Source organism: Helianthus annuus, chromosome 15, assembly GCF_002127325.2.
Source record: "Helianthus annuus cultivar XRQ/B chromosome 15, HanXRQr2.0-SUNRISE, whole genome shotgun sequence".
Classification (NCBI taxonomy): Eukaryota; Viridiplantae; Streptophyta; class Magnoliopsida; order Asterales; family Asteraceae; genus Helianthus; species Helianthus annuus.
This window is the reverse complement of record NC_035447.2, coordinates 169,316,200-169,337,749: the sequence shown is the minus strand read 5'-3', so window position 1 is coordinate 169,337,749 and position 21,550 is coordinate 169,316,200. Positions and strand designations below refer to the sequence as shown.

Below are 21,550 nucleotides of genomic sequence, written 5' to 3'. Positions count from 1 at the left end.
GAAGAGGTTACATTTTAGCGGAACCCACTTGCACCAGTCCCAAACGAATCTCGAGCTGAAATCCCTGCCTTTATCAAAAAGACGTTTGATCGAACCCACACTAAACTCGCCATCGTCTTCCCCTAACCAGATCCACTTGTCTTTTTTCTCCGACAGAACAACATCCCGAAGCTTCACATTCAAAGCCAACCACTCCGCAATTTCATCGTTCGAGTTCGGAGCATGCATCCAATCCCATTTGGCATTAGGATTTAGAACCGGCCGCACAATCCTATCCCGGACCAAACATAACTTATCCGACTCTAAACGGAAAATCGGGAAACAATCCTTTAACGGAGTATTGCATAACCATGGTTCAATCCAAAAATAAGTACCTGGTCCGTCTCCAACACATCCTTGCATCAAGCTTCTAAACGAGACACCCGAAAACATTGGACAAGCAGCTAGATTGAGTTTTCTATGGAGTTTTCTCGGTACTGATACCCACCTTTTGACTTTTTCGGTACACGTAAAGTACGAACTTTATCTTTATATCCCGGTACCGATACTCAGTTTTGACAATTTTCGATACCGATGCCACCCGCATCCCTGTATCAAAGTGGTCAATTTTATGAGTGGTATATCAATTAAAAATACGTTAATATGTGGTGTGTTTTAATTAGTTCAAAAAGTTTTTATAAGGTATATCAGTTAGAAAGGTTTGGTCAACATATGTCAGCGGTGGAATATCGAGACATCCTTAAATATCGATTAATAATTTATTTGTTTCCGGTTGATAAGTCTTGCCTAATATGCCGTAATTTTGCTTGGGATAATTTTGGTGATGAGATTCGTCGGTGTAGAATCTTAATTTTTTATAAAATCTTTTTTTATTAATTCGTTAGGCTAAATGACCCTTTTTTCGACTCGGATGAGGCACTTAAATCCTGAGAGACGGCTTTGCCTCTTATTATTCTTGTTGTAGGTTATCTAGAACTAGCAATCCTCTCTTTTATGATTCTAAGTTAAACTTAAAATGTGAACACTTCAACTCCTTTCCAAATATTTTTAAATTTAATAGATTTTGAAAATTAAATATATAAAATAAAATAATTCGAGTTGGCTCATGAGTCGAGCCTAGCTCGGTCTCAGGCTCGTTTATAATCGAACCGATTTCAAGCCGAGCTTTTTTCAAAAGAGCTTTGAGCGAGTCGTGAGTCTTTTGAACACCCCTAATTAACATCAATGTAGTAATTGCACGTTTCACAACCATAAGAAAATCTATTGCAAAGTAAACTACACATATCACAAATGAACAGCCGAAAACACATACTACAAATGAACAGCCTAAAACACACTTGGTACATTGATAGAAATAAATTATTTGTAGTATGTTGGATTTGTAACTTTTTCGGTAGAGAAGCACAATTACTATGAATGAATGGGCCAGAACACTTGGTACATTGATAGAAACTCCCTTTATGTTCTTTCCTACATGCATCACACTTGCATAAAATTTGTACGGTCATGCAAACTAGTGGGTGTATGTGGCTCGGAAGATGGATGGCATTCTTTAGTAGCCTTTTCGTAGCACAACGTATATCAACGTGAAGATCACATTGATTGCAATGAAAATGAGGTCATGAGGATTGTGATGGCTTTGACAAACATTATACCTCCAACCGAAACACCGTTGGAGGAAGTATAGAGTATGAGCATGACAAATGTCTTCTAAACTTTGAGGAAGCTCTCCACAAAATTTATAGATAGAGTAATCACATTCGAAAGATGTGTAGTAATCACATTGTTGCATAGGTATTACTACACACGTTTCCAATGTGATTACTCCATCCATAAATTTTGTGGAGAGCTCCTACAAGTTTAGAAGACATTTGTCATGCTCATACTCTATACTTCCTCCAATGGCGTTTTAGTTGGAGGTGTAATGTTTGTCTTAGCCATCGCACGCCTCACGACATTCGTGATCGTTGCAATCAATGATTGTTTTGAAGTTGATATAAGTTGTGCTACAAAAAGGCTACAAAATATACCATCCATCTTCCGAGCCACATACACCCGCTAGTTTGCATGACTAGACAACTTTTATGTAAGTATGATGCATGTGGGAAGAAACATAAAGGGGTCTTCTTTCAATGTACCAAGTTATTTGGCACATTCATTCATAGTCATTGTGCTTCTTTGCCATAAAAGTTGCAAATCCAACATACTTCAACTAACTTTTTTTTCACATATTCATCAACTTGCCCTTGCATCTTCCTTTCCAAAAGTGGATCAACAACCCAAAAATTATCGAAGGTGTAGAGTATGAAGTATTCTTTCGCAATCAACTCATCCTCGTTATCTTCCTCATACTCTTCTTCATGTAACAATTGTTCCAACCACAAATCTATGAGGTTCAAACATTATATTGTTGTTTTTCTTCTTTTTGAGTAATTAGTAAAGTAGTATGAGAAGAAGAAACACACAAAATTGAAAATGAGAAGATAGGAAACATATGAGAATGAGTTATAAAAAGATTGTATGAGCTAGCATTTATAGAACTTGGTTTTGCAAGTATGAAACTTTGTGGAATAATGCAAGAGGACACATTCTTAGCTTCACTTTCAAGTTTATGGTATTTTATAATCAAAAGGTGACATTTAAATAATAAAGGAATAAAGGAATATAAACACATTATCCAAGAGGATACATTCTTATCTTCACTCTCAAGTTTACGGTATTTAAAACTAAAAGGTGATATTTTACAGATTTAGTATAACACTTTAGTACTTTTTTAGTTGGAATTTTGTATAATTAATACGTTGGATAGATCGGTGTTTATGCAAGTGTTGTCTATTTATTAATGTTATTATCCTATAAATAAAGGATGAGACCATGCGTAGTGAGGTTTTTTTGGCGTTTTCCTCTAAAAAACGCCCCACAACGCTCTTTTTCCATCCCGGGGGGGCGTTTTTTCAAGCAAATTGCTTTTGGCGTGCTTTATTCCACGCCTTACTTCCTTTTGTTTATCCAATCATCATTGATCTTCCTTTGTTTAATAAGATTTTTAATGGTTTTTTTAATTTAAATCTCTTTTAACACAATGCCCACATCCCCACTACACCCATTTTAGAAAAGGTCCCATAATACCTCATTGCTGACTGGGCTGTCACATGACGCAAAACGCTCAAGGATAGGGGCATTACCACTACACATGGTCTGAACACTATTGTTATGGACATTAAATCATATAGATTAATAGTAATATAAGCATAATCAAATGTTGTTTTGAATATTATTAAAATTGTTAAATAAATCGAGAAATTATGTATCATCGTTTTCATATGAATTATATAAGAGCCTTTTTAATTTCAGTACTTCGTTGTCATCTAGCATATAACTCTATCAAATCTACTACTTTTAGACGAAATGGGTCATGTATACATGTTACCTTACATTGTTTGTACATTTTAATTTTTGGATTACATTACTATTTTTTTAACGAAAAATTTGGATCACTAACGGACCACTAGAGTATAATCATGTCACTAGCGTAACCACCCTATCATAACTACCTTTTGACAAATTGATCTATCTTACAACATATTGTTGTAAGATATAGCTAAAAGTAGCTTGCATAAATTTTTGTTCTAAATAAATAAAGTAATTGGAGTATAACCGGAGGTTATTTAATTTTTGTAGTTCTTTTATTATTATTATTATTATTATTATTATTATTATTATTATTATTATTATTATTATTATTATTATTATTATTATTATTATTATTATTATTATTATTATTATTATACAATCTGACATCATTTTCAATTAAAAAAAACATGTCAAATGCCACTAAAGTTATTAACATGTTACAAGTTATTATATAAATCAGACAAGATCTAAATTGATTGAAGCAAGGTATTTGCTTTTGCTTTTATTTCTCTTTGTAATTTAAAATATAAGAAAATGGAGTATGATTGAAGTAAAGTATCAATCACATAGAATAATCTTTCTAAAGTAAATAGTTTGGTGATTGGGTGTCTCCTGTCTATCTTATAAATGGTTTAAATCCTGCAAAATGTATACAATGGTTAACTGTTAGTTTGTTATATAAAAAATCACATAGAATCGTATATATTATACGGCTGGATCAAATACAAAGATAATTATTGTGCGTAGCATGAGAATCAAAGTGGAAAAAAAACATGGGGACAAATTTGTAAATTACAAAATCTATAACTAGGGTAGTTGCGCTATTTATAACTAGAATAATTAGACTACAATGATAGTTACTCTAGTTATAGGTAACGTAATCACTCTAGTTATGCAAATAAATACTCTCTTCATAATTAGAGTAATTACGATACAATGAATAGGTAAACGAAACGAACGTAAGTGAACAGTTAGTGAACTGTTTGGCGGAAAGTCCGTTTATGTTCGTTCGATTAGCTTAACGAACGAATACGAATAAAAAGTTTTGTTCGGTTAGCTTAGCGAACGAACACGAACAAAGGTTGTTCGACTGGGTTCACGATCGTTCGGTAATATGTTTGGTTACGTTCGTTCGTGTTCGTTCGTTTACCTTCGTTCATGTTCATTTAATTATATTAAAAACATAATAAATAATAAATAAACATTTTATCAAAACATATTGAAAACCTGAAACCCTATTTTTATTTTTAAGTTAGCTAAAATTTGGACGTTGAAGACATTTTTTGGGAAATTATGTCTAAGTTAGTTAAACATTGAATAATTATGTCTAAGTAATTTTGGATAATTATGTCCAATTTAGTTAAACTTGATTCATTATTTGGTGGTTGTAGTAGACTTCTTGTGTTTTTATGCATAATTTGATGGTTGTATTTAACTGCTTATGTCGAATGTTTAAGGTTAATAATGTTTTTTTTTTTTTTTTTTTTAAGTTAAGCGTTTTTTACGTTCGTTTTTATTCGTTTGCGTTCGTTCGTGTTCGAGACCAGTGTTCACCAATTGTCCATAAACAACTGAATTTCCTTAACGAACGAACACGAACAAAAACTTATGTTCGGTATGCGTTCGCAAACATGTTAATATCCTTAACGAATGAACACAAACATGGCCTTGTTTGTGTTCGTTCGATTCGGTTATAGCCCTAACAATGATAATTACTCTAATTATATACAGAATAAGTTATTCCTTTTTAAAGACGCTTAGACCATCCACAGTGGTTCATCCATTGGGAGGTCCAGACCCTAGGTGGCAAAATTGGACGAGAGGTGGCTCGACTTCCCTGTTGGAGAGCCGGTTTGTAGGCGCTTTCGGGTGTGTGAGACCTTGTTTAGTACGATTAAATAATAGAATAATATATATTAATTTTTTAAAAGTTTACCACTATAAATTAAATCTCATGCTTCAATAAAACAACACATTTTCTCATTTTCAACCTCTCATCTCTCTTTCAAATCACACTTTATGGAATACAATACTCCATTTGAAGAGTTGTTAAAGGATGCCACAAACACAAACCCGATTTAAACAAACGTGGGTCAAAACTCCAGTTTCCAACAATTTGTACAACCAGGTTTGCAACATATATTATGCCCAAAAACACAAACCCGTTACCCGACTCCAAACATTGGTTTTCACAATATCAACAATTTCATCAAGACGGGTATGTACAAAATCAAGGTGCACAATTTCAACAACCTGATTATTAGGTCGGCTCAACCATTTTAGAGGACTAAAGCAAAAAGAAAAACATGAGGCTTTTTTACCATTTTCTTTGATGATTTTTTTTGGTAATTTCATATTTAAGCAGTTAATAAAAACTTACGTCACATGTGTTGGGCTTGAGCTTCACGTCTGAGTTCTGCTCATTAGATAAATACAAGTATTTCTAAAAATTGGGGGCCTTTTTGGATTGGAGGCCCAAAGCAGGAGCCTCAAAATAATTGGGCTAAAGCCGGCCCTGCTGGTTACACATAGTTTCCATCAGCCGCCGACACTCAATCTTCGGGGACGTCGACCCCATCACCTGTGGCTACCCCCTAATCTAGAAAGAAAAAGGAGAAATAACAAGTCGTTTCATCCTCTCGGCCAAACATCATAATATATAGATGATCAGTGCACGGAGAAGAGGTTCTATCTCGTGCATATATTCATGTTTCCTGCGACCCGACCATTGGAAATAACCAAAAAAGCAAGGATGTGCGGGCGTGTGTCGATTTTTTTTTTTTGTAATGATACACCTCGAACCGCCAACAACTTAAAGGCGCATTGGCACATGATCCAAACTCCGACAACTATACCACGTTCGCTTTCGACGCACACATAACCGGCATTGAGCTCGACGCTAATGAAACTCCGGAGTCGATTGCCGATTTTGGGACGAGTCTGGAAGGCGAATACGAAGAATTGCCTAACGAGAGGAAACCATTGATACGTTGAAAGGTCAAATGCAACAATTTCTATATAATCAAGACATCACCATTTTATTGATGGACCGCTCACACATGAATCTCTGAATGGTTAAGCATTATACAGAAGAGTCTGAATGGTTAAGACCTCTAATCTGAATTGGTCAGATGTTTGCCTCTGAATGGTTAAACATTATACAGCCTCTTAATGGTTCAGACCTTTTACTGGTTCAGCACTTAATGGTTCAGACCTCTTACTGGTTCAGCACTTAAGGGTGGAGGGTATTGTTCAATCACTTAGGGTGTTTGAGTTATTCTTTAGCTAATAATATCATGTCATGTCAAGTCCTCATTCCACTTCCCATTTTGCACTCAATCACTGGAAATCCTTCAAACACCTAGAGAGTGGTAAAGAATTTAAAAAAAAAAAATTGTGATTTGTTGAAAGGGGTTGGGACCCACCATTAAACCCCCCTCTCTCCTCCTTCCCTCTTCTTCCCGATCGGTGTATACTCACCGAAGAAAGCACTCCCCACTCACCGATTGAACACCGACAACCGATCACCGATCGGTGAAGACCAATCCCTGCATGTGTTTACCGAATGATACCGTCCACCCTAACCATTCAGATGTTTTCAAATAGCCCCTAAAAGTGCTTTCGAAACAATAAAAAGGCATAACCTATCTTCATTTTTTTAGTTTAAATGTGCTTTTTATTTTTAATTTTATGTAGTTTTTATTAATAGCTTATGTACGTTTCAATATTTTAATTTATGTATATCTTTAATGTAATGTTTAATTTGAATTTATTTTACTTAATTTTAAATAATATTCTATCAGTTACATATAAAAGAAATATAAAAAGTAAATTATATCAAAGTAATTTGATTTATTGTAAAAGTAGGTGATAATGTGGAGGTTTGTTAGACGGTGAGGTGTGGTCTCAGGGACATTAGCTGTGAGCTGATGTGTCTCCTTTCCTCGTCAGAGATCACCGCTCCCTCCCCGGTTGAGATATCGGTGAGCTCGGGAACTCACCCCCGTCTTCCCGATGACTTTTTTGTTGATATTTGAAATATGTTACCGTTGTATAACAACTCTTTATTAAATAAAACAATGAAGCCCATGGGGGACGATGTGAGGGCATTATCAAACCCTTTCACACGCCCCTATAATGACAAATACGCATAGCTTGATTATGTCATTCAATGTGCTTTAAATTCTTTGGTTTGAAATTAAGCGTGTAAAATTAAAGCGGGTCAAAGTAACAATCAGAATAGAAACAAAACATGAAAACGACCCAAAAAGTTTGATGATACATTAACAAGAAAACTACTTAGGGTGGACTAGAGACTCATTAAAGTTTTTATGCATTTCTTTATGTTTTAGTCTTGAAACTCGCAGAGTGTCGTATTTTCCTTTCCAAACAATGTATTGTACTATTTAAATATATGGAAATGAAATTTTGGATTTCAGTTATTGTCGCGATCTAGTGTTGCGATGCTTTTGAACAATCTATTATGCCTCGCCTCGATGTTTCCGCCATCAGTTGGGGTGTGACGAGTAACCATAGGAGGAGTCGGTTGTGCTTCAAGTAGGGTACGTTCATGATCCACGAGTTTGTCAAATAGATCTGCAAAAGTAATGGTTGTATCACGCATCTTAACGGCGGCTGCAACGTTTGCATAGTCATCCCCAAGTTGGTTAACAATATGAACAATAAGATCATTATTAGTAAATGGGCTTCGAGCCAAAGCTAGTTCATCAGCAATCCATTTCATGTCATGTAGGAACTCGGTCATAGATCTTGAACCCTTGGGATTTTTGCCAAGCCGAGATTTCAAAGAGATGATGCGAGATCGTGAAGTGCTCGCATAGATTGCATTTAATTGCTTAAAAGCTTGTCGGGAGGTGTCGCCAGAGGCGACGATATGTTGAATTGAATCCGAGCAACTACCAAGAATCGCACCAAGTATAATCTGATCTTGGCGGAACCATTGAGTGTAATCGGGGTTGGGTTTTGTGGCGTCCGAAGGGAGGTTTTCGGACGGTGCGTGAGCAGATCCGTCAACAAATGTTTCAAGGCCAAGGCCAAAGCCAACAAATGTCGCCGAAGCTCCTACGGCTCTGATACCAATGTTGTTAGCAAAATGAAAGCACAAAATCTTGAAAGATATAGGTCCCACTTTTGTATATCACTCTCAGCAACTATCAACGGATTAGTACAACAGTGTCAACTAACTTTGGAATAGTTAGTTGACATTTACACTTTGCATACCTGTACTTATATTTATTACAAAACAACCCTTCAACAGTTCTTATCGTAAAATACACCACCTTACACTATAAATTTTGTTCATATTTCCTTTTTGCAGACACAGTTATTAACTGCAACTGCAGAATTCAATTCGTATCAGTTTTCACACATCAAACCTAAGCATGTACATCGTAAAGTTTTGTTTTTCCCTTCAATCGGAAAATTCATCAGTGACTGCACACTTGGTCCAAATTCCATAGGGGCGGCCCGGAGGGGGTGCAGGGTGGGCGACCGCTCAGGGCCCAAACCCTCCGGAGGCCCAAAAATTATTTTTTTTAATAAAGTTACGTTGTAGAACTTAAAATATATAAGTACTGAATTGGAAAATGACAAGATGTGACCCATGGTCTGGTGGTTCCCATGTCACTTTATTATCAAGTAGGTTTTGGGTTCTAATTTTGATAGCTTTATTTTTAGTTGATTTTTTTTTGTATGTTAGTTACCTATGCATTAAATGCAAATGATATTAATTGACTAATTTTATGTTACATTAAATCAAAATGGAAATCGTAGTTATTTCTCAAATCTAGTTTTAAAATGCTTATTTATGTTAATTACTTAAAATATTATTTAATCTAAAATTAGTTTTGTGTGTTCCATTTTTTTATGAAAAAAGTCTTATTTTATTTTTTTCTCTTTCAACTCTGTGTATTTTCTAAATAAATTTGAATAGGTTACGATGATTTTACCTGATCGTAAATAATGATTTTTAAAGTTACGACGTAACTATTCCACAGTTTCTTAATTTACCCTTACAATGTGTTTTCTTTCTACGTTTCGTTGTCCAAATACGCGTGTGATGTGCTTTTTATCTACGTTTCCATGTAAAAAATCAGCCCGCTGCAACATGCGGGTGATTCCACAAATTTGTAATTCATTTTCATATATTTAAAACTTTTTTGTATATTCTTTTAAGAAGTTTATATTTTAGGGGCCTGTATTTTATCTTCGCATAAGACCTACATATTTTCAAAGATTTCGGAGACGACCCTGTTCCATTCTACCCAGGCCAAAGTCATTGGTGGCTGTACACATGCCCCAAATTCCATTATAGTTATGACAAACAAGAGTTAATGACTTAATGTATAAAGAAGCAGAAACAGGGAATGTTTTAAAAACCGGTTTCTAAATCATACCGGGTTTGACTCTAAAATGGTTTAACCGGTTGTACCGACCAGTTCAACCGGGTTACTAGTTAACCCTATAATTTCATAAAATACAATTTTATCTCAAAAAATAATCTAATTCCTATTAGGATTTATGTAACTGATCATGGTTTTATATATAAAAACCATTTTCCTGTAAAATATTTTGCATTTTCAGAGGATTTTTATTACTTATAAACAATACTATATCGGACGAGGTGAATAACAGTTTCAACAGTGATGGAATATTAAAATGGAAGGCATTTTGTTAATTACTGGAAATATGGAATGTCAATATTTCCTTTATTGTATTTTATTAAAATTAGAAAATAAAATTTTAAGATAATGCAAACCGGTTCAATGGTTTGAACCGGTAGAATCGGATTTACCGCCGGTACATATAGACATACCATATTCAGATTTTACCGACCTTTATCGTACCAGACTCATGTTCAATATTCAGTTTAACCGGTATAACCGGTCGGTTTATACCGGTATTTAAAACATTAGAAACAGGAATGGCAAACGCATGTTTCAGATAGTGGTGTTGGGCTTCGTAGTTAATTAATTCTAGTTTTATCTTTTGGGCTTTGTAGGGTGTTGGGCTCTTATTCAGGCTAGTTAGTTAAAGACAAACATGTTTCTCACTGAAACTCTTGGGTGTTTTTCTTCAATAATTCATTAGTTATTACACTGCTCAACGCATAACAAGATTTTAAGTAGAAAATTGAGTCCTGCAGGCTGCATATTATATTTGTATCCAACCATTACTAAACTCTAAGGCTGTAACTCTCTAAGGTATGGTTGGAGCCCCCTAGGGGCTTCATTACACATCATCGACACGTAAGCTCCACGTAGGATAAGAAACTCTATTACATCTTCTCAATAACACCCATGATATGGGTTAAAGCCCCCAATAGCACCCCCTGTTTATTTATTTATTTAGTTTTAAAGGTTTAAAATAGATGTGGGTCCCACAAACCAATAATAGCACCCCCTCATTGGCACCCGCCGTAGCCTAAACCCTAATTCCTAAGAACGTGGGGTATGGTGGGGCTTGAGTTGGGGCATTTGTTAACACGTGGAATGGGAGCCCCCCCCCCCCCAACCGCCTGGTTACGTGTCCGCGGGGTATGGCGGGGCGTGGGTTGGGCTTGGGTTGGGTGCACCGCGTGGCAGAATATTAAAAAAAATTACAAAAAATTTATAAAAAATCACACAACATTTATAAAAAAAACCTACAACTTCATTAAAATTTTAAAAATTACATAATCCTAAAAATTACATAATTTCTAAAAATTACAAAATAACAAACATAGAGCGTTAAATAAATTTCAAAAAGGTCGATCTTGTCGAACACCTTTCGCTCCTTGCCTCGAAACTCTATGTTCGCCACCGCCACCCGGTCCTCCTGGCTTAACTCGCCGCTCAGAACGGCTTCGTAGTAAGCCTTGAAACGCTCGAGCTTGGGCCGTAGTTCGCGCCATTTATGTTGGCACGCGTTGAGGTTGTGGCGGTCGTTACCGACGTTATGTCGGTAGGCTGCGAATGCTTCCGGCCAATATTTTGTTTGGCCCGGTTGCCGCCCCTTCATAGCGTCAACCACGCTAGTGACGAGAGCCATTTCTTCTTCATGGGTCCAGGATGCCATAGCGGGTTCGTGGGATGGGGGGACCAGTGGGTTAGCCGGTGGGGTTGGGTTCGTGGGATGGGGGGACCAGTGGGTTAGCGGGTTCGAGAGAAGTGGGTAGCCGGTGGGGTTGGGTTCGTGGGATGGGGGGACTAGTGGGTTGGGGGTTACAATATATAGGGGTTGTTGGGAGACCCGGGTGGCGGTTTGGTTTTCCCCCAACCGTTTGAATTTAAAATTCAAAATTTGAAAAGTCCGCTATGACGTGGCGGGTGAGCGAATGGGAGGCAGCCAGCTAGCATGTCCATACCACCCCACGCCCGGCTTGAAAGCCAAGCCCCAAGGGCCACGCCCCAACCCAAGCCCACCCGGGGTGGTGGCTTGGGCGTTTTCCCCCAACCCAAGCCCCATACCCCATGGCCTAAACCCTAAAAAACCATACCCTAAACACTAAACCCTATAAGCTAAACCCTAAATACTAAGGGGGAACGGGGCGCCCCCGTGATGGTCCTCCACCACGCATGGAACAACAAATAACACCGCCGTCACCACGTTCTATAACGCGTCAATTTGAAAACGCGTCAAACACATCACGTGTGAAGAATTGAAGAATGTGAGGGTTTATTGTTGGGTGTTGCGAGTGATGGGCATTTCCACTAAAATCCATCACCAGTGATGGAATAAAGTGATGGAATAAAACTCGATGACGTGGCGGAACTTGATTTGATGTTGTGAGTGATGAGTGGGTGGTGAGTGATGGGCGCCCCGCCCGCCCTAATAACTAAAAGCTAAAAACTAAATGCTAAAGCTAATCCATAAATTCTAAAAATACTAAACCTTAAAATCTAAACCCCATAAAAAAATAAATTCTGTTGTTTAATTTGTTTACACTATAAATTCCGTTCTAGTTATGACAAAGAAAAAGTTTTATTTATCGAAAAAAAACATGAATGACAAATGCATATGAACAGATAGTGTTATAATCATAAACGTTTGTTTAATTTCTTCACCAATCAGCGTTTAACATCGTGCAAAAACGCTACACTAGATCGTCATGCATGTACTATTTTGTATACTGTTTATGTACTTTAATTCCATTCTCAACTGCCACACAAATTAATGAGTTTTGCATATTGAAAGTGGAGTAGTTGAGATAATGAGGTATTAGCAAATAACCTATTTGGGTGTCTTAAATCTTGTTTCTATTGTCTTGAGTATTTTATTTCTGTGGTTACTTTACCTTCCAGAGCTCTGAATGGCCAGCATTTGTTAATCTGTTACTGCTTTATCTGTCTATTTAAACCTTAGTCGTTTTGGTAGTCGATATCATTTCCTAAGCGTACTCCGTTCAAAAAAAAAAAAAATGGCTGCAAATGATGTGCCATGTTGCGAGTCTATGTTCTGGGTCTATTTAGCCACATCTGTTGGTTTGGTTGCGTTTGCTGGACTTATGTCGGGTCTTACCCTTGGGTTAATGTCCCTTAGCTTGCTTGATCTCGAGGTGCTCATCAAGGCCGGCCAGCCTAATGATCGGAAAAATGCAGGTTGGTTCTTGACCCCTCTTGAACCGTTGATCATTATATAATTTGGTAATAACTTTACCTTGTTTCTTGATTTTTCAGAAAAGATTATGCCAATTGTGAAGAATCAACACCTTCTCTTATGTACACTTCTCATATGCAATGCCATAGCTATGGAGGTACTTAAATAGTTAATTTTCAATATAATAATGTCACAATTCTCAAGCCTTCAAATCATTGATTATCTCTTTTTTTTTCAACAAGGCCTTGCCGATTTTTCTTGACTCGATTCTTCTGCCTTGGACCGCCATATTGATATCAGTGACCCTTGTGGTTGTTTTTGGTGAGGTAAGTTCTTGGTGTTTTCAACACATGCGATAAATATTTTAGTAACACGTTAAAATGTTAATATGTTGATTTCGGCTTCAGATTATACCTCAAGCTGTGTGCTCACGATATGGACTCGCTATTGGTGCAAAACTCTCTATTCTAGTTCGGGTGCTTGTTATAGTTGTCTTTCCCATAGCTTATCCTGTCAGCAAGGTATTTTCTCAAGACACGAATCAATAAACAAGAACAAGAAACACGATTTATATGGGCTAACCCTAATTTGGTGGCCAAGACATTGCCGTATCTAATTATATCGTAATTCGGAAACTATAGGAGAATGGGTGAGCTTGACCTACACACCAAGGCTGGAATCCAGGGTCGGCCCTGAGAATTTGTGTACCCTGTTCGAACTCGAAAAAATGTGCCCCTAGGCCTTAGGCCTTAACGAAATTGGGTATTGGACTCACTAAAGGTCTAAACTTAATGCCAAAGGGGTTAATAACTAATCTAAACCATAAGAATAGTTTTGTATGGGGGCCTATGTTGGTGTTTGTATGGGTGTACACTATTAAAAAAATATTTTACATATACATATCGGGTTTCTTTCATAAAAAAACGTGCCCCTCGAAATATCGGGCCCTGGCCGGTGGTCTCCCCGCCCACCCCCAGGGCCGGCCATGCTGGAATCGGTACTTTTCCTCCTTCATATGCTTGGAGGGGGGGGGGTGTTATTAAGCTATGAACTTGTAAAGTTATAAGTGTAAGTGTAAGTGCACATAAACATTGAAGCACCACACAAGTTTAAAAGTTTCTTACAACAGTATACATTTAGCTCAAAAGGGGTTTGTTTGTCAAATGTCAATCATCAACTTGAGGGTGAAGTATAGCTTTTGGTGTATTTATAAAGGCAACTTATTATCATATAATTGCTAATGTGAATGTACATATGGCACCTGCCTCAAGAGTCCATATGATCCTAATTCAAAGTGAGGTTTTCTGATTTAATATGACAGCTTTTAGACTGGATTCTTGGTAAGGAGCATTCTGCGCTTTTACGACGTGCAGAACTCAAAACATTGGTGGATATGCATGGGGATAAGGTATAAGATCTATATTTACACACGTATTCACATAACATATATACGGCATACGTATATACATATGCATAGATATATATTATACATACGCATGTACGTTTACCTACTCATACATATAAGAATACGTTTTCCTACACATACACGTATGACTAAAATAGTTAACATGATTAAACAAACTAACTTTTTAATATCACTTCCAGGCAGGGAAAGGTGGAGAGTTGACAAATGATGAAATTACAATTATAACAGGAGCTCTAGATTTAGCACAGAAAACTGTCAAAGATGCTATGACACCAATATCTGAAATATTTTCCCTCGAGCTGAACTCTAAACTCAACGAGTATATTATCGTCTTTTTTCACACTTATCAATTCTTTCATCTGGTAGTCATTAGTGATAGATATTAATTTCCCAGGGAAACTATGAATTTGTTGTTAAGCAAAAGGCATAGTCGTGTGCCAGTCTATCTGGAAAGACCAGACAATATTATTGGACTTATCTTGGTAAAAAGTCTAATAAAAATTCGACCTGACGATGAAGTCCCGATTAAGAATTTCAATATTCAAAAAATTCCCAGGTACGGTTTCTTGTTACATGATTAAATAGCTTGTGTTGATTCTTTTCTTTTCTTAAGAATGATTTATATGGAGGAATCATATTTATGGTCTAAACTTATTGGACAGGATAAATGAATGTTTACCGTTGTATGAGATGCTAAATTTGTTCCGAAAAGGACATAGCCACATGGCAGTTGTTGTAAAGAGTAAAAGTACCTTGAGCAAGACACATAGCAACTCAAGTTTAACACAAATTAAAGTCGATAAAAAAGGTCTCCTCTATAAATGTTCAATTGTAGCCTAAGTGACAAAATTATGTATTGTTCTACTAATTAGTAATCACCAACTTGTATGATTTACGCGTTTACAGGTCAAAACACAAAACTTAGCATCTACAGATCTTCAAGTGATACTGCGTCGCAAAGTTCGGCACCAAACCAAAGTAGTTCAAACTATGTTTTGGATTCTTTTCCAAATCCAGATGATGATATCATTGGTCTTATAACAATGGAAGATGTTCTTGAACAACTATTGCAGGTTTTGCTATAAACATTAATATTTATATTATAAATGTTACCATTGAAATAGCGTATTTGCATCCATTGTGCGATAATAATGTGATCTAACTTCATGCTGATTTTAAGGAACCTATTCTGGATGAAAGGAATGAGTATGTTGATATCAACAATATGTGAGTCTTTTTATCAATACAATATTATAAAATTCAGGAGTAAGGTTCGGCTACAAAGTCCAAAACTACTAAAAAGTGTGAGAAGTCTATGTAGGCGTTGTGTTTTAAATTTTACGTATGATGTTTTAGATTCGTATGGCATTGTGTTATTTAGAAAACACCAAACGTAACAATTTAAAACACAATGAAATGTATTCTAAGCATGAAAGTTAATACACACTGATTAACTTTCTTCGCATGGTGTTTTAAATTTCGTATCTACAATATATTTCATTGTGTTTTAAATTGTTACGCTTGGTGTTTTTCGATATAATGTCATGTCAAAAGAATCCAAAACATCATGCCTAAAGTCTAAAACACAATGCGTATTGTCATACTTTTTAAGAGTTTTTGACTTTATAGCCAACTCCTACTCTTAAATTCAGACCCATTTTTAAGTGATTGTTTTAGCACCCCTAATGTATTTGTTTTTGTCTTAGAATGGAAATCAACATACTTCCATCTTCAGTACCATCTGCGGCAGCACCCACATCTAACTTGGACTGGAAAACTATGACGTCATCGCCAATTCGTTCATCACCAGTTCGTTCATCGCCAGTTCGTTTGTCGTCGATTCATTCATCACCTTCTCATGTGCCAATCTCATCACAACATCATAATCCTGCACACAATTCACCAATATCACCATTTATTCAGTCACCATTAAAGAAACTATCAGTTTATGCTTCACCTACAAAATCTACTCCAAGTTCTCCTTTGGGTCCCATCAGCAGCTCGCCATCTTCATATCGGGTAAGCCACGGTTTTCTGTTAAATGTTACACATAAATATTTTGTTAAAATTAAATTACTAAAAAATTGTGATTTCCGATAGTAATATAAGAGCATTCACATTGAAGCCTCTATTCTATACTATATAGAGAAAATAATGGAGGAAACAACAAAAACACCATCACATTGGAATCTCTATAATAAAGAAAAATTTAAAGAAAGTAAAGTACACCTTTATATTTAGATATTTAGAGGGTCATATTCAATCCTCTAGATTGTTATTGTGAGTTTATAGCAAAGAGAAAAAAATAATAAAATAAGTTATTGTGAGTAAGAAATAGATAGAGATAGAGAGTTGGATGTGAGATGTTTTTGAAAAAGTAACAAAATATAGAGAAAGATGTGTTTTTATATAGACAGAAGTGGAGGCTCCAATGTGAATGCTCTAAATAAGAGATAAACAATTTAGGAGGTTATATGTGTTTTAAATAAATGTTGGGCGACTGACTTTCGAGCCATTTGACCCTCTTTGACCCGTTCAACCAGTTTTCATTTTAACTATTTCATGTTTTACTCGTTTGACCTTGACCTGTTTCCACATCTATTATGCTCATTTCGGGTAAGCCAAAGTTTTTTGTTAAACTTTTGTAAATAAATATTTTTAAAAAATTATTATTAAATAAAACTGTAATTTATAGTAGTATCCAAATACCCAAACAAATACTTTTAAAATATTTAAATGCGATTAAAAAAACCGTAATTTATATGGTAATCTAAATACCGAAATAAACAACATAGGAGGTTATATGTGTTTTGAATAAATGTTGGGTGACTGACTTTCGACCCATTTGACCCTCTTTGACCCGTTCAACCGGTTTTCATTTTAACCATTTTACATCTTACTCGTTTGACCTGTTTCCCACATCTACTATGCTCATATCAGGTAAGCCACAATTTTTTGTTAAACTATTGTAAATAAATATTTAAAAAAAGTTAAATGTGATTTAAAAAGTTGTAATTTACAATAGTAATCTAAATACAGAAATAAACAACTTAGGAGGTTATACGCATTTTGAATAAATGTTGGGTGACGAATTATCGACCCATTTGACCCTCTCTGGCCCATTCAAGCCGTTTTCACTTTAAGCAGTTTTAGTTATATTCATTCGACTCGGTTCCCATCTCTACTATGCACTTATGGTCCTGATTTATGGCAGGTCTCAAGGAAATCATATGAGAAGCTGGAAAAATCCGGTAGCTAACATTTTATTACAAGTTTTCACCTTGTAAAAAAGTGTACAATGTTTACAATGCCCAATAATGCTAGAGAGATTTGTATAAATGTTCTCCTTTTTATATTTCTATTCATGGTAATAAAGTCACATTTTAAACCTGATTTTGTTGGATCAAACAAGCCTTGAATGATTAAATCTGGAAACAAAATGTACAACCTTTTTGTGTGAATGTGACTTCCGTGCATTAAAGAAATGAACCAGAACACGAAAGTATACTAGTTGTAACCCAACTTGGTCAACAAGACAACAACTAAATAAAACCCGAACTTTGTATTCAAGACATTAATATAACTAATTATATCATTATTAGGAAACTAGGGTAGGGATAGTGTACAAAGTGTCTAAAGTGTAAGAAGTGTTTTAAACCATTAGATCTTTGATCTAATGGTTGAGATCAATAGGGACCAAATTATAAATTGTGTTTTAATTATTTGGACTGATTGGAAAATTGTAGGGGTAATAGTATCTTTGTATATGTTTCAAATTGGGTAACCTCTCCTAAATTCTAGCGATTCACTCCTAAATTCTATCTATTCAATTTTAAACTTATTCTAAAATCCGGACATTCTAAAAAATCCAGAACTATGTAACTGCTACAAGAAATATATAACACTATACATCCATCATATAACACTATATAACACCATATAACACCATATAATATTATGTAACACCATATAACACTATATAACAATCTATAACACTATACATCTATCATAGACATGCTATCAGAAAAATATAAAACTATAACACTATATAACTCTAAATAACACTATATAACACTATATAACACCAAAAAACACTATATAACAACATATAACACTATGTAACACGATATAAAAATATATAACATTATACAGTTCTGAATGGTGGTTGGAATGTTATATATAATGCTGTAGTGTTATATAGAGTTATAAAAGGGTTATCTGGTGTTATATGTTATTCGTAGTGTTTTATAGAGATTTGTAGTGTTATATAAAAACCTTCATTCTGCATCAATCACTATATAACACTCTATAAATTTTCATTCTGCGATCTTCATAATTAATAATTGATGAACGAGATGACACAAATTCGTAGATTAATTCTTAATTCGTATTCCTATAATTAAGGGTGGTGGTTATGGATGGTAATCAATTAATTAAATCAATAAGAAAATTACTTGTTAACCCTTTTGCATTAATTTATATTGAGTACACATGTTATCTGCACAATATTTCTCACACTTCCCACACTTTTGAATTAATGTACATGATCTTCAATCTATGAAACTAAACCAATTTTATATAATAGCTTGACCAATTAGCTAAGTAGAGTTGACTCTTTTTTTTTTTTTTTTTTTGAAATTCACTCTTTCAACTTTTAGTATTGACATTTATACCCCCTCAATTTTATAAAAACTTTGTAAAATATCATTTGGATTCTACTCGAATTTTATATGCCAATTTTTATATACGAATGGGTATAAATTCAAGTTGGTTTACGTTTCGACATAACTTTTTTTAAATGAGTTACGTCAAATATAATATGTTTTCGTGTTTATTTTTACAGACGTATTCAGTTAGTGTACATTTTGACGTAATTTTGTTTGCAAATTAGTCGGGTCAATTATTATACATTTTCTTTAGACGTATAAATTAGAGTTACTTTATGTTTCATGAGTTATGTCAAATATAATACATTTTGGTGTTTATTTTTATTAACGTTTTTAGTTGATCTACGTTTTGACGTTTATGTACGTGTCAGTATAAATTCAAGTCGGTTTCTGTTTCGACGTAATGACATTTTGACCCTCTCAAGTTTCACTTGCTTATTTTTATGTACGTATTGGTATAAATTCAATTTGGTTTACGTTTCAACGTGTTTTTTTATTTTCAAAAGTGAGTCATGTCAAATATAATACGTTTTTATGGACATTTTCAGTTGGTCTATGTTTTGATCGATAAGCAATTGAAAAAAAAATCAGTACATTTAGATCACGTTAAAAACCGACCCCGCAACGCAGGGAATCATTTCTAGTTTAACAAATTTGTCAAATCTGATCCCTCAACTTCACCAACTCGTGACTGACATTTTCCACCACCTTGTGAATCCATATGGCCCAACCCTAACCAGCTTGTTAAAGTCTGGAATTAAGCCCAACAATGAATACTCATTTGCCATTATCAAACTTGACCCATGATAACTAACTTTAACTACTTTAATTAATAATGTCACATAATCTAATGTGACTTATAGTTTGATAACCATAATAATAATATATAACTAAAGTCTAGATTTATTTCTAATAGATTTCCCTTCGAATTAATAATGTCACATAATCTAATGTGACTTATAATTTGATAACCATAATCTATATCTATATCTATACTATATAATAAAAGAAACCAATTAAGGGACACGTTTCATCATATTAGGCGATGTCTATTTAGTTTAGTTTCTTCTAATTAATTATAGATAACTCTCCTACTAAATATTATTTTGTTTAATCTATTCTACTTAACTATAGAAATTTATTAAATTAAAAAGATTTAAATATTATATTAGATTTTATCTTGATTGTAAATCTAAAGTCTAATATAAATTTCGTAAGTTTTACTTTCCCTTCTGGAATCAAATTAGATTTTTGTGGTAATTAAAGTTTACCTCTTTTTCCTACTTAGCTTATATTAAATATATAAATAATAAATTAATATTAAATGTTATCCTAATTTATTAAAAATATAACTTTTTTTATTATTTGATATACAAAATTATATTTATTCAACTCGTGTAAAACGCGGCGTTTTTAAAAATATATATTTTTTTAATTATTTACTATACAAAGTTACATTTATATAACCCGAGTAATACACGAAATTTTTAAAGATATAACTTTTTTATCATTTGCTAAGTAAAATTAGATTTATTCAACACGTGTAATACACGAGGGTTTTTAAGGATATAATTTTTTTATTATTTGGTAGATTTTTCAACCCGACTATACACGGGTTTTTTAAAGATACGACGTTTTTAGTATTTAATATACAAAATTACATTTATTTAATATGTGTAATACACATGGTTTTTAAAGATATGACTCTTTTTTAGATCTATTTAACACGTGTAATATACGGGGTTTTTAAGGATATATTTTTTTATTATTTGGTAGATTTATTCAACCCGATTATACCCGGGTTTTTTAAGGATATGACGTTTTTAATATTTAGTATACAAAATTACATTTATTTAATCTGTGTAATACACATGGTTTTTAAAGATATAAATTTTTTTATTATTTGATATATAAAATTATATTTATTTAACCGGTACAATATATAGGGTTCATAAATATATAACTTTTTATTATTTAATACATAAAATTACATTTATTCAACCCGTGTAATACACGGGGTTCTAACCTACTAATAATATATAGGGTGGGGATCAAATAGGAAGTTTATTTTGGCTAGGAAGTGTAGGAAGCAATAGGATTATGACATGTGGCAACATTTAAAATAAAGAGAAAGAGTATTTTAGTCAATCCAACCCTTTCTTCTTCCTTCTTCTCCCCAGTAACTTCAAAACCCACCATTTTCAAAACCCACCATCTTCAACCATTTCTTCACTTACTATCTCAATAATCATTACATTATAGTGCGATTTTCGTCACCAATCAATGATTCAAACACCCGATCAACGTGTTCTTCAACTTTTTTTTGAAGAAAACCCAGTTTAATTTCATTCAAAATCTCGTTTTTCCCGTGATTTTGAAGATAATCACTCGATCCGTTCGATTCGATCGTTGATAAGTGTTTCTATCATTCAAATTTCGTCAATCG

The 21,550-nt window shown here is 34.4% G+C and overlaps 1 protein-coding gene across 1 annotated transcript; it reads left to right on the top strand.

The window, feature by feature from the left end:
• The first annotated feature begins 12,748 nt into the window (after positions 1-12,748).
• LOC110912817 (DUF21 domain-containing protein At5g52790) lies at positions 12,749-17,830 on the top strand. Its single transcript, XM_022157633.2, has 12 exons — positions 12,749-13,013; positions 13,092-13,168; positions 13,254-13,337; positions 13,419-13,532; positions 14,333-14,419; positions 14,617-14,756; positions 14,832-14,993; positions 15,100-15,245; positions 15,344-15,510; positions 15,618-15,664; positions 16,144-16,456; positions 17,652-17,830. Exons 1-12 carry the CDS (start codon positions 12,833-12,835, stop codon positions 17,694-17,696), a joined length of 1,563 nt encoding a protein of 520 aa, XP_022013325.1. The 5' UTR covers positions 12,749-12,832; the 3' UTR covers positions 17,697-17,830.
• The last annotated feature ends 3,720 nt before the right edge of the window (positions 17,831-21,550 follow it).